At 33.7% G+C, this 17,745-nt stretch overlaps 1 protein-coding gene across 1 annotated transcript in view; it reads right to left on the bottom strand.

Moving 5' to 3' along the window:
- The window catches only part of LOC115889797 (pikachurin-like), a 340,782-nt gene that overhangs the window by 49,559 nt on the left and 273,478 nt on the right, over window positions 1-17,745 (bottom strand). The window contains exon 9 of the mRNA XM_030909876.1: window positions 7,541-7,801. Coding sequence (XP_030765736.1) covers window positions 7,541-7,801 — 261 coding nt within the window. The remainder of the gene's footprint in view (window positions 1-7,540; window positions 7,802-17,745) is intronic.

The following is a 17,745-nucleotide window of genomic DNA, read 5'->3' as shown; positions in this document are numbered from 1 at the left end:
TCACTCGAACTGAGCATCGTTATAACATTCTCTGATCGTTTTGGGTTTTTTTTAAATGCGCTGAAGGTAGCGTTTTTGAGGAACTAAAAAAAATATTTGGATTCTATTTTCTGGCTAAACAGAAAATTTTATAGAACAAAAAATGGAAAGAACTCAATTGTCTACAATTTCATTTTTCAGTAGCAAAGCTGTGAAACCTACCGGGACAAAGTTTTTACTCCGCCCAAGAAAAAATTGCCTACTATGTCAAAACCCTCAACATAACATTGCATATTTTTGTTATAGTCTGTGAAACGAATAACTTTGAATTTGACAGTTCCCGCGGGCTTTCCTAGTGTTAATTTTATTAGGTTAGCAACTTGCGGCCATGCTGACGCAATGCCGTCTCTAATAGAACAGCCTTGGAGCGAGATTTATGACGTCACGCTAGTTACATACTACGGATTAATAAATATGTTGTAGAATACATGGAAAACATAATTATTCCTCGTATTTTTGGTTTGTATTTTAAATTGATATAGTTTACATGAAATATACATAATATACAGTTAATATAAATAAGTTAATATAAAAAATATATATACAGTTAATAAATAAAAACGCTGATTAAGTTTTCATTTGGTTTTTCATTATTTTTTTTGGTTTAAAAAAAACGTTTCGGCTAACATTATAGCCTAAATCAGTGCTGTGTCATATAATTTTTTTTTTCATTTTAAAGCAACAAAAATAATGAAAAACCAAATGAAAACTTAATCAGCGTTTTTCCAGAACCTAAATCCCAAGAAAATCAAAAATTTTAGAATAATTTTACATAATATAAAATGACAGCGATCTTTATTTCATAGCCATCGCTGACGCCTTTTTTTCTATGATATTGTATTATTGTTAAATTAAATTGATTTTTACAACATTTAAAATATATTTTACATTTTACCCATTATCTTATGTACCTATTCATTATTTTTCTATTGTAAAACATTTGCTGCATTTGTATGGTTCATAGTTTATTTGCCAAGGCCATTTGACAATTTGCCATTTTTATTACTATAAATAGGTATATAATATATTGTATTTATTAACTGTATATTATGTATATTTTATGTAAACTATATCATTTTTAAAATACAAACTAAAAACACGAGGAATAATTATGTTTTCCATGTATTCTACAACATATTTATTAATTCCGTAGTATCTAACTAGCGTGACGTCATAAATCTCGCTCCAAGGCTGTTCTATTAGAGACGGCATTGGTCTGGTATTTAGAAATGTAAAAAGTCGATGACATTTGACTTTTGACAATTATGCCATTTCGTGTTGATTTTTGCAAGAAGAGGCAGAACTGTGACTTGTTTTATAATTTTCCTTTTCTATTTCACGAAAGTAAAAAGAGTTACCTATCTGATTGGTTCAGTCACTCAATTTAAAGAATATCAGTAACTTTATTGATAGAGGGATTTTATATTTGCCATGTTGGTAAAAAATAACGGTCAAAATTCAAAGTTATTCATTTTATAGACTATACCCACTAAACCAAACTCTAAAACAGCGTCTACACTATGCGAAAAACTCTTCGAAACATGTCAAGGTCGCATTTCGTCGCCCAATTTTGACATTTCTAAAATAGCTGTTGATACAATGATATTTCGTTAATTACATCTCGTTTTATGTTATCAGTATAATAATATTCCACATATTAATATTTGAACATGCATTTATTATAAGTACAGTAGATATTTAGGAACAAAACTTTTCACTTAAACTGCAGGAATATTATTACAATATTTTTATGAATTAATTTTATTATAACGAATTATAGTATATAAAATTATATTATTAATTTATTATTAATAATATAATTATTATTATTAATATTATACTCAATTTAAAGAATATCAGTAACTTTATTGATAGAGGGATTTTATATTTGCCATGTTGGTAAAAAATAACGGTCAAAATTCAAAGTTATTCATTTTATAGACTATAGCTAGATTATTAGAGTATACTAGGTTTTATGCGTCCTCGTAACTTGGTGCGCTAAAAAATTATTTTTTTAAGTCGGCTTCGAAAAAATTTTTTTTTCTCAAAAAGTATGCGAGGTGGCGTTTTTTACAAGAGACACAAAGAGTAACAAATACTAGAACAAGGATCTTTTTTCATTTCTTATTTCAACATCCAATACATTTACCTTAATTTAATAGACATTTTATAATTTTTGTTTTTTTTCTCCTTAGTGAAAGAAACTGGATATTTTTTGTCAAAGCCTACATTGTATGTATCCAGATACTCATATTATTATTTTTAATCAACCTTTTATAACCTAATCATTTGCAACCAAAATATCAATTTTAAATGTAATTAATTTCGAAATGAGATTCTTCTTTTTTCGTAAATAGTTAATAATTATTCAGGGCAATTATTACCAAGTATCAAAGTCTGCATTATTGAAAAAAATTTTTACCTTTGATATAATCGCCTGAAGAAGTAATTTTATCTCGATCCTAAATTGCTCACTTACCCGTAACTTTCGGCATTAAACGCAGAAGATTAAGGCAATTTTGTTGAAGGAAGAAGTTGTTGTTGCCGACTAAACTCTGAAATTGTGTATTAATTAATTCTTTGAAACAAAAGTTTCCCATTTTATAACAAAATAATTAAATGGGTTTCCAATTAACTTATATATTCACTAAAGAATAGTATTTATGACTATGTATAATAAGAAAGCATTGTACTTTCTTATTATTCACCATTACTACACTAGATTTTTACTAGTATTTAACAAATTTGAAGAACTACACTCGCAAATTAACGAAAATACAGCCAGCAATAAAATATGTCTCAAAATGAATTTAGCAAAAACTAAAATAATGTACAACAAACTATTATAGTAGACAGAAAAAACATTCTAAAAAATAACATAAAGCTAGAAATAGTAGAAGAATACATATATTTGGTACAACTAATACACAACTCTGGATCTCTCCTGCCAAAAATCAACCGAAGAATTAAGTTAAGTACTTATGGAAGAAGCTCAATCATATTTTATCTAGAATGCCACTTTATCTAAAGAAGAAAACAGTCGACCAATGTATACTACGAGTCATGACCTATGCATGCGAAACTTGGATACCTAAAACGGACATTATAAGGAAACTTTAGGTCGCACAACATTCAAGAAAGACCGTAAAAGATTATAGTAGATACGACAAAAGACCCAGATAATAGATTTCATCCACAGAATCAAATCCCTCAAGTGGCAATGGGCAGAACACTTGGCAAAAAGAACGGACAACGATGGACCACAAAAATTACAGCATGGTACCTACGAGGAATTAAGAGACCTAGTGAAAGACCAAACCATGAGTTGGGACCATGATATTAGGAAATTAGCAGCGATCACTTAAATTATATGAGAAAAATGTCATTGATCTAAGCCAACTGGACGCCGTTTTTTTCTCGATCAGACGCGGTACTTTTATAGACAAACAGTTCAAGATGTACAGGGTGGGTCAAATTAGACGCTTTTAAATGGAAACACCCTTTTCTATAGGAGATAGACGAAAACTAATATCGATGTCTGGAGCTCAATTTTCATCAAAAACATGATAGTGAAAACCACACATCAATATCTGTTATTGTTTCGGAGTTACGGGGTGTTTTTAAGAAATGTGCATTTTTAACAAATCGCTGTAACTTTTTTGCTATGGAAAATTTTGTATTTCTATTAAAACATTTCCAAAGCACCTTTTTATGGAGAATTTAATGTATTAAGTATAATTTTTTTTAAATTAATAATTTAAGAGTTATCAACAGAAGAATTGATTTTTTATTTGGGACACCCTCTATATTTTTAATTAACTGAAAATAATTTTAAATTACCTTTCCAAAAATATAGCACACTTGATATTTCCCTTCGAAATAGAGAATTTTTAAAAGTTCGCCAGTTTTAACTAGTAGGCTTTGGACCCCTTATTGATGATATGCCCTTAATGGAACTCGAAAACATATTTTTCCAGCAAGACAACGCACCGCCTCTGAACGCTGAAGTTATGAGCAAATATTTGCAGCCAATTTCAAGAATAATTGAATAGGTAACCATGATCCCAGCCGTTGGCCGTCGAGGCCGCCTGACTTAGTGCCCATGGATCTAATTCTATGAATATATTTGCGGGAGAATAAAGGTTCCTTATTCTTCCGTATAATCTAGACAAGAATTAGAAATACTTAGCAGTTATGAAAGGGTATCTTTCACCCCCACTGAGTTAATAGATTCCGCGAGAAATGTTCAAAAACTGCCCCGTCTGTCCATAACAGAAGACGGTCGATATGTCGAACACCTGTAGCAAAATCTCATGTCTTGGTTTGCTATTTATTTTTATTGTTATGAGAGATAGTTTAAACGTGTTGATGTTGGTTAAATATATTTTAAATTGTTATAAAATTCTGCATCTCTCATAGCAAATATTATTTTCGTTTTAATTGATGCTCACAGCTAGAATTTTTTTGCATTACAGCCGGTGCCGTTCAAAGCCTACTTATTTAAAGCGGGCGAATTTTTATATACTCTATATCTCGAAGAGGAATCGAGCAAAATATCAAGTGTGTTATATTTTTGGAAAGGTAATTTTAAATTCTTTTCAATAAATTAAAAATATACGGGGTGTCCCATATAAAAAATCAAATATCCTGTTGATAATTCTTAAATTATTAATTTTACAAAAATTATACTTAAACCATTAAATTCTACGTAAAAAGGTGCTTTGGAAATGTTTTCATAAAAATACAAAATTTTCCATAGCAAAAAAGTTACAGCGATTTGCTAAAAATGCATATTTTTGAAACACCCCGTAACTCCGAAACGGTAACAGATATCGATATGCGGTTTTCACCATCATGTTTTTGACAAAAATGGAGCTCCAGACACCGATATTAGTTTTTGTCTATCTCCTATAGAAAAGGGTGTTTCCATATAAAAGCGTCGAATTTGACCCACCCTGTACATTGATTTAAAGAAAAACTATTAGTTTCGTAGTTCGAGTATCTATATCGACACGCTAATAAAAAAAATGTTATTATTATGAGTTATTAAAATTATATTTAAATATATTAGTGCTACCTAAACTTCTTCATTTTTCCTTTTTGTCAAAATAACCACTAATATTTTTTCAAGCATATTTGCTACACTTAGAAAAGGTAAACAAGTCTTTATTACTTTGAAAAATAGTCTAGATGAAGTGCCCAGTCTTAAGGCCCCCACAGACACTCAGTTTTATTGCTCAGGTCGCCGGTGCAAACCTGGTTTGTGCAGTTATGTCGTTACGTATGTGGGAAGTTCCGGCCGACTGCGACTGCGCAGGCCGTTTGTCGTCTGCGCAAACTTCGAAGCCTGAAGCTATGTATGCTTGTTCATATTTTTCAGGTTTTTCTTCAGTTCGCTTATATTTTCAGCCCGAAGATTGGAGTATACCGATTTTCAGTCTATTATTAACTGGAAGTAAAATGCCGATTTGAAAATAAAAAAAAAGGATTAGTGACAGGAATAAAAAATCCGCATCTTCTGACCACTTCATATACGAGGCATGTTTTTTAAGTAAGTACCGTGTTGCGATTCCGCCGCCGCAGCGCTACGGTCGGCGTTCCGCGCATGCGCGCTTGTTACCTACATCTCTTGTCTATGCACAGACGCCACTACAGTCTGATTCTTCATTGTATACGTTGTTTATTGAGTGTTTAAGATGCCTCCGACAATCGTGAGCCCCGCCGATTGTGAAGTACGGGCTGTCATACGATTTCTTAGTGCTAAAGGCGTAAAACCGATCGATATTCATCGTGAGATCTGTGAAGTTTACGGACAAAACATTATGAGTGATGGAATGGTAAGGAAATGGGTGAGAGCATTTAAAGAAGGCCGCACAAATGTGCATGATGAAGAACGGAATGGGCGTCCTTCGGTCGTTAATGAAGATTTGGTGCAGAAAGTGGACGAAAAGGTAAAAGAAAACAGACGCTTTACAATTTTATCATTGTGCGACTACTTTCCTCAATGTTCTCGTAGTGTTTTGTATCGTATTGTGACCGAGAACTTGAATTACCGGAAATTGTGTTCACGTTGGGTTCCGAAAATGTTGACGGATTTGCACAAAACCCAACGTTTAGGCAGTGCATTGACTTTCCTTGAGCAGTACCACAATGAAGGTGAAGATTTTTTAGACAAAATTGTTACTGGTGACGAAACATGGGTGGCCTACGTCACACCAGAATCGAAACAACAGTCAATGGAATGGCGACATTCATCATTGCCCAAAACAGTGAAGTTTAAGCAAACAATTTCTGCCCGGAAAATCATGTGCACAGTTTTTTGGGACAGAAAAGGAGTATTGCTAGTGGAGTTTCTGCCTCGTAATGAGGCAATCAATGCAGCATCTTATTGTGAGACATTGAACAATCTGCGCCGTGCAATCCAAAACAAAAGACGTGGCAAGTTGAGTAAGGGTATTGTTTTGCTGCATGACAATGCCCGTCCACATGTGGCTAATCGGACCAAAGATCTCATCAAATCTTTTAAATGGGAAACTCTAGATCATCCTCCATACAGCCCTGATCTAGCGCCCAGTGACTACCATTTATTCCTGCACTTGAAGAAACACCTGGGCGGTCAGCGTCTTCAAGACGATAACGAAGTCAAAACAGTTGTGATACAGTGGTTAACCAGTCAGGCGGCAGAATTTTATGAGGAGGGTATTGAAAAACTGGTGCCACGTTATGACTCAATATTCACGGAAATTATGTAGAAAAGTAGATTAAGGTACAGGCTTTCATGTAAAAATAAAATTATTGCGATATCTTTGCACGTTTTTTTTAATTCCAAAACGGTACTTACTTAAAAAACATGCCTCGTAGTAGAAAAACAAATGGAGATTGATTAGAAAGCAAATAGGGAAGCAGTTGTTAAAAAGATTAATAATTTAAGAAGTTTTTTTAGAAAAAACTGTACAAGGTCTTAAAAATCAATAATTTGACGTAACTGAGTTAATGAACAGAGCGTCTGTGGGGGCTCTTCAAAATTCAACAATCTTCTGCGCAACTTGAGCGATTATTCTCTAACTGGAAATACATACACACATACGCACCTCTTTGAAAGATATGATCATCGGAAGATTCAAAAATTGTATACTGTGTTTTTTAATTGGATTAGGATCGAAAAAAAATCAACAGAAGTCCTTTGTTTTAAATTTGTCAACGTTTTGCAAAATTTATTTGCATCTTCAGGACACTACAAAGTTAAGAGTAAGTATAAGTTATATAGTTAAGAATAAGTTATATCCTACGCTTAGATGAAAATCTTACCCCAAGTTTCTAATATTCGTTTATTCTATTGTTATGAGTTTTAATAATATAACGTTTATCTTTAATTGCAGCTTTAATTTTTGTACCAATATACTGTCTACCTGTTGATGTTTTTAACATTGATGAGGTTACTGACATGAGGTTACGACACGACATTGCTGACATCGCTCAAATTAATCTCTATTCTAGTTACCTCATGCCATTCGCTCAGTTCGACGCGACCGTGACTCCTCACTATAGCCGCTCCGGTGCCCAAATTGTAGGCGAACTCCACGAAGCCGTCGTTGAGGTAGAGGCCCATAAAGTCCCCGGTGCCGTCCATTCTATGGCCGTTGTAGATGATGAGGCCGTCGGATATGGTCGGTTTGAATGTGATCTCGAGATCCAGCCACGTGAGGGCGGACTCGGCCAAGCCGCGGTAACGCAGATGGCTTGAGCCGTTGAATGAAGGCACCTGAAATTGATAATATACATATAAGAAAATTATTTAAAATCAAATATGGAAGATTGGAAGGATTTAATATCTACGAGTGTGTAAGATAATTGATGTGCGTGTATTAACTTCGGCTAATATCGGAACACAATACGGACTAGTTTTGTGTACTCGTAAGTTATAGCAAATTATGTCAGCAAATTTAATATGGAATCACTCAAGGACGAAAGTATCACATACCTTTATCAACAAAGACTCCGCGAGAAGATTACCTAAAACCCCATAACAAAATACGATAACGTAGAAGCCGCCTGGGAAAAAGTAAAGAACAACCTAAAAAACAGTGCCATGGAAGCTTTAGAAGAACGAACAATAGACGCAAACATACACCAAAAGTCCAAAAGTCAAAGAACTGGCAAAGGAAAAAAAGGATGCTTACATAAAATATATTAACAATAGGTCACACGAAGAATGTGAAGTCTACAAAAGAGTGAGAAATAGAACAGCTAACGCCACTAAAGATTTGCAGAAAACATACCGGGAAAACTTCTGAGTGGACTTCTTTATGAAGGAGGAAAAAACCAGTCAACGAGGAAGTAGTCATTAACGCTATAAGTCAGGAAACATGGGCAAGCTACTTTGAAAATTTGTATGATAACACCGAAAATAATGATGAGTTAGAAATCGAGAACCCACCATCTCCATACGATCAAGAGGAAAACATTACACTAGAAGAATTACAAACAGCTATAAAGGTATAGATAATAATCCAAATGAATTGCTTAAGTACGGAGGCCCAGAAATCGACAAAGAACTAATACAACTATACGAAAAAATAGAACAAACTGGATTAATACCTGAAGAATGGAAAACCAGCATAACTATACCTATATATAAAAAAGGTTCAAAATCCGACCCGAAGAATTATAGAGGTATAATGTTACTTAGTAGTGTAGTAAAACAAAAATGCTAGCAAATAAAATGCTAAGGTAGAAATATCCGAAGAGCAGCAAAATTTCCGCCGAAATAGATCAACGGTAGTGAACTATTAGAGAAATCCATAGAATTCAATAAACCCATGTACAGGGTGTGTCAAATTCGACGCTTTTAAATGGAAACACCCTTTTCTATAGGAGATAGACGAAAACTAATATCGGTGTCTGGAGCTTAATTTTCATCAAAAACATGATGGTAAAAACCGCACATCAATATCTGTTACCGTTTCGGAGTTACGGGGTGTTTTTCAAAACTGTGCATTTTTACAAATCGCTGTAACTTTTTTGCTATGGAAAATTTTGTATTTCTATGAAAACATTTCCAAAGCACCTTTTTACGTAGAATTTAATGGTTTAAGTATAATTTTTTTTAAATTAATAATTTAAGAGTTATCAACAGAAAAATTGATTTTTTATTTGGGACACCTCTATATTTTTAATTAACTGAAAAGAATTTAAAATTACCTTTCCAAAAATATAGCACACTTGATATTTTGTTCATAATCCTCTTCGAAATACAGAATTTTTAAAAGTTCGCCACTTTTAACTAGTAGGCTTTGGACCCCTTATTGATGATATACCTCTAATGGAACTCGAAAACATATTTTTCCAGCAAGACGACGCACCGGCTCTGAACGCTGAAGTTATTAGCAAATTTTTGCAGCCAATTTCAAGAATATTTGAATAGCTAACCAAGATCCCAGCCGTTGGCCGTCGAGGCCGCCTGACTTAGTGCCCATGGATCTAATCCTATTGATATATTTGCGAAAGAATAAAAGTTCCTTATTCTTCCGTATAGTCTAGACAAGAATTAGAAATACTTAGCAGTTATGAGGGGGTATCTTTCACCCCCACTGAGTTAATGAATTTTGCGAGAAATGTTCAAAAACTGCCCCGTCTGTCCATAACAGAAGACGGTCGATATGTTAAACACCTATAGCAAAATCTCATGTTTTGGTTTGCTATTTATTTTTAATGTTATTAGATATAGTTTAAATGTGTTGATGTTGGTTAAATATATTTTAAATTGTTATAAAATTCTGCATCTCTCATAGCAAATATTATTTTCGTTTTAATTGATGCTCAGAGCTAGATTTTTTTTGCATTACAGCCGGTGCCGCTCAAAGCCTACTTATTTAAAGCGGGCGAATTTTTATATACTCTATATCTCGAAGAGGAATCGAGCAAAATATTAAGTATGTTATATTTTTGGAAAGGTAATTTTAAATTCTTTTCAATAAATTAAAAATATAGAGGGTGCCCCATATAAAAAATCAAATTTTTTGTTGATAATTCTTAAAATATTAATTTTAGAAAAACTATACTTAAACCATTAAATTCTACGTAAAAAGGTGCTTTGGAAATGTTTTCATAAAAATACAAAATTTTCCATAGCAAAAAAGTTACAGCGATTTGTTAAAAATGCATATTTTTGAAAAACACCCCGTAACTCCGAAACGGTAACAGATATCGATATGCGGTTTTCACCATCATGTTTTTGACAAAAATTGAGCTCCAGACACCGATATTAGTTTTCGTCTATCTCCTATAGAAAAGGGTGTTTCCATTTAAAAGCGTCGAATTTGACCCACCCTGTACATATGCTTCGTAGATCTAAAGCAAGCATTTGATAGAGTAAAACTTAAAGATGTGATCTATCGATTAAACAAAAAGATGTCAACAAGTACCCCACAAACTTAGTAAATCAGCTCAATATAAATAATAAAACAAATATACGAACAGAATCTGGCTTAACAATAGAACTCAAAGCCTTATCTGGTATCAGACAGGGAGATAGCCTTAGCCTTTAACATAATAAAGGACCAAATAATTGAAAGTGTAAACGAGGTTAATGCAGGGTTTAAGATGTTACCGTTACCTGAGAATACTATGTTACGCAGATGATGCTATCCTGATTGCTCAAAATGAAGACGACCTACAGCGCCTCCTCTATAAATTTAACTTAGCGACACAGAGTCTTAACATGCAAATTTCATGCGAAAAAACACCATCTATGGGAATATTCTAAGATCCACTACGGTGCAAACTAGTAGTCAATGAGCGCATTATAAACCAGGTAATGAGTTCCAATTATTTAAGGATAGAAACATGGAGCAGCAGAAGTATAACGACTGAAGCAGATAATTACACTGGCACTGGAAGGTTAAAGAAGCCTCAAGAATATCAGGGTATTTACGTGATGTAATATGGAAAAATAAATACATGAGTGCAGAGAGTAAGACCCGAATTTAAAAGACCTGTATAAGACCCATACTGATAAAACGAGCAGAAACATCAGAAACGAAAAGGAAAATGAGAACAACAGAGATGAAAATATTACGAACAATAAAAGGGACTACACTGCTCGACAGAATACGCAACACACGCTAAGAGAGTTGGGAGTACAGGACGTTGTCAGATGGGTAAGAGGAGGGCGCCGCTGTTGGAGAGACCACGTAGACAGGATGGGTCCAGATCGAATTGCCAAGTGGGCCAAAACACAAAAGCCAGAGACAAGATGCCCAGTTGGTAGGCTCCCAAAGCGTTGACAGCTGGACATCAACATTACAAGAGCACAATAATCGACATGAATTGACTAATTGCCAATTTTGTTTAAGTGCAGACCTAAAGTATGTACGAGGATGTCTTTCAAGAATATATTTTAACTTCTATAGGGTGGCTCAAAAAAGTATGGGTGATCGGGATGATTTTTTTTTAAATGTAACACCCCGTATATTATTGCATTTCTGGATTCCTTACAGATCACTTTACATAATCCTAAGATATGAGTAAATATATTTCGGTAATTTCAGAGGTATTAATAAATAAATAAAAAATATACAGGGTTGTTCACCACATACGACACGGAATATTGTAACTAAACGATTAGATTTTTACAAATTGTAAGTTTTGGGTTCGTTGAAGGACTATTAGAGCTACAATTTAAAAATATTTTTACAAGATACAGAGTGTCCCAAATAAATAAAAAACATTAAAGTTGTATTTTTTTAAATGGAACACCCTGTATATTATTACATTTTTAGTCTCTACGATTAAAATAAAGGTAAATTTGATTAAAGTTTATTACACTTAAACCTTACCGTTTTTGAAATAATTTCAATTTCGTGAAATTGCAGTATAAATTTTAAGGCTACATTTCTCCGAGGGTATCAAAGTTTTTAATACTGAAGTTTATTTATTGATCAGTTATTGTACTGCAATAATAAAAATTTTACTACCTTATACAGAGTGTCTAAATATTTATTTTACATAATTATTAGCTTTAAACGGCAATAACTTGTTTAATTTAAATAGAACACCCTGTATATTTTACGAGAGTCAGATGCACAATTAATTGTCTATCAAATTATATTATACCATTTTTTACCTATCTCTTCAAGTTTCCTTAGAAAATGCATTTTCTTGTAATTTAGAACTCATTTATCAATATACCCATGGAATACTGACATTTTAGATTATTTTTAAAGATGTACCAGATTTTTAAAGAGTACAGATACTAATATTGTCGATATAGTTCCTTTATTTCATTAAAAAATAAAAAACCTGTTTAAATATTTGTTGAAAGAGGACCAATTAATATGATTCCAGTATTCAAACTACATTAATTGACTGTTTGCGTTGATTAATAATAATTGCTCCAAATACTAAAAAACTGAATTATGTATGGGTATTAGAGAGTGTGGTAAAAAACTAACACCTTAAAAATGATATTTAATTTTTTGACAAATGCTTATTTATAACAACAGAGACGTTCATTTTCATAACTTATTATTATATTGATTTCTGATTCAAGTCCACATTTATTTAGAATAATTTATTAACGAACACAATTAAGTATGTAATTAATTAGTATTTGGGCGGAAATATTGGTGGTATATTTAATTAATGGTATACTCTTTTATAATGATTTAAATAGTTTTAATTCTATTATATAATAATATAATCTATTAAAATAGATGTCCTTTTGCATACAAATGGACTAGTAATATTATCATTTTACTAAAAGCGATAATATTACCAGCCTGTACATTTTGTACATTTCCTGTTTTAAAAGCAATCTAAAATGTCAATATTCCATGGGTATATTGATAAATGAGGTCTAAATTATAAGAAAATGCGTTTTCTACGAAAAATTGAAGGAATAGGTAAAAAGTGGTATAATACAATTTGATAGATAATTAAATTGTGCATCTGATTCTCATAAAATATACAGGGTGTTCCATTTAAATTAAACAAGTTATTGCCGTTTAAAGCTAGTAATTATTTAAAATAAATTTTCAGACACTCTGTATCAGGTAGTATAATTTTTATTATTGCAACACAATAACTGATCAATAAATAAACTTTAGTAAATATTTCGTATTAAAAAATTTATACCCTCGGAGAAATGAAGCCTTAAAATTTATACTGCAATTTCACAAAATTGAAAATATTTTAAAAACGGTAAGGTTTAAGTGTAATAAACCTTAATCGAATTTACCATTATTTTAATCTTAGAAACTAAAAGTGCAATAATATACAGGTTGTTCCATTTATAAAAATACAACTTTGATATTTTTTATTTATTTGGGACACTCTGTATCTTGTAAAAATATTTTTAAATTATAGCTCTAATAGTCCTTCAACGAAACCAAAACTTACAATTTGTAAAAATCTAATCGTTTAGCTACAGTACTCTGTGTCGTATGTGGTGAACAACCCTGTATATTTCAACCTTCATTAAAAAATTATTACAAATACAATAACTGTCCTGAAATCAAAACTAAATTCACAAACAGAAACACTAAATCAGTCCTCAATCGACATTTTTCCAGCTAGTACAACGCGATGATATCAAAAATCAAAAGCCCTATTGTTTTATGGTATACGAGTATATGTATAAGATCCAAAGTTATGAAGTGGTACATACGTCAAACAATCCGCATAATATACACTGTGCAATATACCAACTCGTTCCATACTTACTGAATGAAATTTACCAGAAGCGAAATGTATAGCCGCAGCATATGCGCATGCAATTGTTCAGATAATGTAGATGCATTTAGAGCCGTCCAAAGTTGGTTAAAATTAGAGAGATAATTACGAAGTTTTAGTATCTCGACATTATAGCAATTTAACGCTGATGAATATAATGCAAAAAAACTTTTTTAATTCTATTTAAAATCTATTACGTCCTGCTAATGTAACAAGTTGTCTCTTTCTCTAGCCAATCATCGTTTTAGTCAATCGTTTGTTTAGATTTTTTTGTTTCCTTTGCTTCTGACGACCCGACTCATGGAAAATATACCTTCAATAACGTTATGCATTTTTGTTGGTTAGATAATTTTGTTTACAAGTTAAAACTGCTGATTAGCTGTTTCCATTTAGATCCTAATGCAACGGCATTTACAAAAAATATATTTTTTACACTTTTTAGATTTCTGTTTAGGTGACGAAGTACCCAGGCTATTTTCAAGATAATCTAGTTTATATATAGAAAAATATTCGTATGCAGACCTACTAGTGAGATCTAGTACCTAGTAGCAGTCTGGTTTCGGTAATTAATTGGTAAACTCGATTGGTTTTGACTCGCTTGACTAGTTTTGTTACGCTTTGTCGGTATCAACTGATCGCTTATATAACGCTCAATTTATAGAGTTTTGAGAATAGAGAATTGTTATTAGTTTAGTTTCAACCATCTGATGATGGTTAGTGAAAACACAAGTTTCACCAACATGGTTAGTGAAGCGCGCGTCTAGTGTTTTTTTTTGTACACGTCAGTATATATTTTTGACGCGCACAGTCTGGTTTGCTTTTTTTATTTTGTTGACACATTTTTACTAGCGTGTACCAGCGGCTTCGTTCGCGTCGAATTAATCATTTGTAACGGCGATGATAAAGCAAAGCAAGAATTTCCATTACCATACAAACTGGATAAAATTTTCTCATATTAACCTATGTCAGCATGAGAAAAAACAATATGGCGATATTATTATATAACTTTTGTTTCATCTCGTTGGAATTTGACTTTCAAAAAATCCATTTGCCAAAAATAAGCTTTTTACGTCAAGCAGTTTAAGCAGAATCGTGGTTAATCAATTAGCCAACTTTCAAAATATGTAAAAAAAGAAAATAAATTATGCGTGTCCAAGCGTTTTCCCGAAAGACTAACCGTTTTTTAAATAACAAATATTGTAATATTTAAGGGGCGTTTTCACCCTTTTGGAATTTGAGATTCGAGAAACCCCTCCTTATCGAACCTCTACACCCCACAGTCAATTCTTTTTCCAAAAATCAGCTTTAAACGTCAAGCAGTTTAAGCAGAATCGTGATTACTCAATGGTCATATTTTATGAAATATCCTGTACACATTTTTAAAAAATTTTAAAATATGTAAAACAACAAAATAAAACATACGTGTTTAAGAGTTTTTCCGAAAAACTCACCGGTTTTTAAATAAAAATTATCTAATATTTGAGGAGTGGTTTCCCCTCTTTGGAACTGGAATTTCGAAAAATCCCTTCTTGTCGAACCTCTGGGGTGTAAGGGGCGAGGCCGAGGACAAGGTCAGCCCAAATGTCAACCTCATCTGCTCGCGTGATAATCTCGGTTATCCGGTGCACCCTGCTAGATAACCAACGAGGCTCTGACGACCGAACGGCTGCCGGAATAAGCAGCCCCCACTTTTTGGCCAACAGCTTCGGGTGGAAGAGCCAGAAAGTGCAAGGGCACTCTTTTGTCCTTGGACTGAGAAATCAACTCAAAAGGCGGATGAACTGCAGCAAGTAGTGAACGGCATAAGGATGCAGAAGGCAAATTGGAAAACCACTGCATTAAAGATCACATAGCGATATTCCCTGCATTATCATCATGGCTGAAGTCAGGACTAAATATAATTCCGGAGTAAGTCCTCCAATCGGATATCCGGAGAGGACAGTTGTGACTGATATGAGTAATGCAACCGATACGAAAAATACCCTACTACGAAAACCAATAAAGATAGGAACATGGAAGGTTCAGAGCGTGTTCACTCGAGGGAAAACACACAATGTAATTCTGGAAATGAATAGATTGAACGTCAAAATAATGGGAATCAGTGAAGCTCGCTCGATAAACTGCGGGCAGAGTAGACTTCAAGACAAAATTATTTATTACTCAGGAGGCAGTGACAGTCAACATCGTCACGGAGTTGCGGTCATTCTTGATAAGAGTCTTCAGAGATCGGTGAGGAACTTCGTGCCTTTTTCTCCTCGCGTTTTGCTTTTACAACTTGAGTCATACTGTGGTACACTCAATCTGATTCAGGTCTACGCTCCAACAGTGGATAGTGACGAAGAGGAGGTGGAATCGTTCTACAAAGAGATTGATGACGTCATGAAATTAACTAAAAACAAAGACGTCACTTTGCTCCTGGGCGACATGAATGCAAAGATTGGACAAGGTTCCTGTGGAAAATGGATTGGGCGGTATGGACTGGGCGAATATAATGAGCGAGGACATCGCCTTCTACAATATTGCCAAGAAAACTCCATGATAATAACTAATACGTTCTTCAAACTACCAAAACGTCGCCTATACACATGGAAATCGCCACGAGACAGTGAGAACCGCATAGTCCGAAACCAAATTGATTATATTATCCTCAATCAGAGATATAGGAATGCAGTGAAAAGTGTCAAAACATACCCAGGAGCAGATGTAGGCTCGGACCACAACCTTCTGGTGACGGAGATTATGGTGAAGCTCAAGAAGCTGAAAGTTTTGTCGAACCAAACATCTATTAATACCAGCCTACTAAGAAGTAATAACGCGAAAGTGAAGGTGTACCAAGGTATAAATGAAAACCTAAATAAATTGATAAATTGCTGTTCGGCAACACAGAGCCAACCTGAAGACATGTGGCAAAGTTTAAAATCGGCTATTATAGAACCCTGCAAGAAATATCTGAAACCTGAGAAAAGAACAATGCGAAATGATTGGATGACTCATGAAATTTTGATGCTTATGGGAGAAAGAAGGAACCTGAAAAATACAGACAGACAGGAATATAAAAGAATACAGAAAGTCATCAAATATAAATGTCGTCAAGCTAGGGAGGAGTGGATAAGAGGAATAAGAGGACTAAGAGGAATGCACTGAAATAGAAAATCTGCAAAGACTTCACGGCTCACACAGTATGCATAAAAAAATAAAAGAGTTTACTGGAACTGTTCGGAAGCAAAAATCGTACATTCATACAAATGATGATGGAGAAATTGTGTTGGATATTAAAGATCAATTGACTCTGTGGGAACAATACATCGAAACCCTTTTCAACGACCAAAGAGAAGAAATCACTACCAGCATTAACAATGAAATGGGGCCTCTATTTTAAAGGAAGAAGTGCAAGCGGCAATAAAAGCAGCCAAAGATGGGAAAGCGCCTGGCCCTGACGATCTACCTGCAGATGCGCACAAGTTGATTGAAGAACAACACTTAGGTGCTATCACTTCTCTATTTAATAAGATCTACGAAACAGGGATGATACCAAAGGAATGGCTCCAGTCGACGTTTGTCTCAATTCCAAAGAAGCATAATGCCAAAAAATGTGAAGAACACCGCACGATCAGCCTTATGAGTCACACACTTAAGATCTTTCTCAAAGTCATCCACCCCAGGATTTACAGAAAATTAGAAGAAGATATAGCAGATACTCAGTTTGGCTTTAGAAATGGTTTCGGTGCTAGGGAGGCTTTGTTTGCCTACAATGTCTTAATGCAGCGATGCCTTGATGTCAATCAAAACGTATATGCCTGCTTTATTGACTATAGTAAAGCATTCGATAAAGTAAGACACAATCAACTAATAGAAGCGTTAGAACGAAAAAATCTCGATACAAGAGATATACAAATAATAGTAAAACTGTTCCTTAATCAAAGTGCGTCTATTCGCGTCCAATCTGAACTGACGAGAGCAGTGGATATCAAACGA

This window comes from Sitophilus oryzae, unplaced genomic scaffold (genome assembly GCF_002938485.1).
Source record: "Sitophilus oryzae breed Bouriz unplaced genomic scaffold, Soryzae_2.0 scaffold_847_pilon_pilon, whole genome shotgun sequence".
Classification (NCBI taxonomy): domain Eukaryota; kingdom Metazoa; phylum Arthropoda; class Insecta; order Coleoptera; family Curculionidae; genus Sitophilus; species Sitophilus oryzae.
Note: the sequence above shows the minus strand (reverse complement) of the source record. Positions and strands in the feature narration are given on the sequence as shown.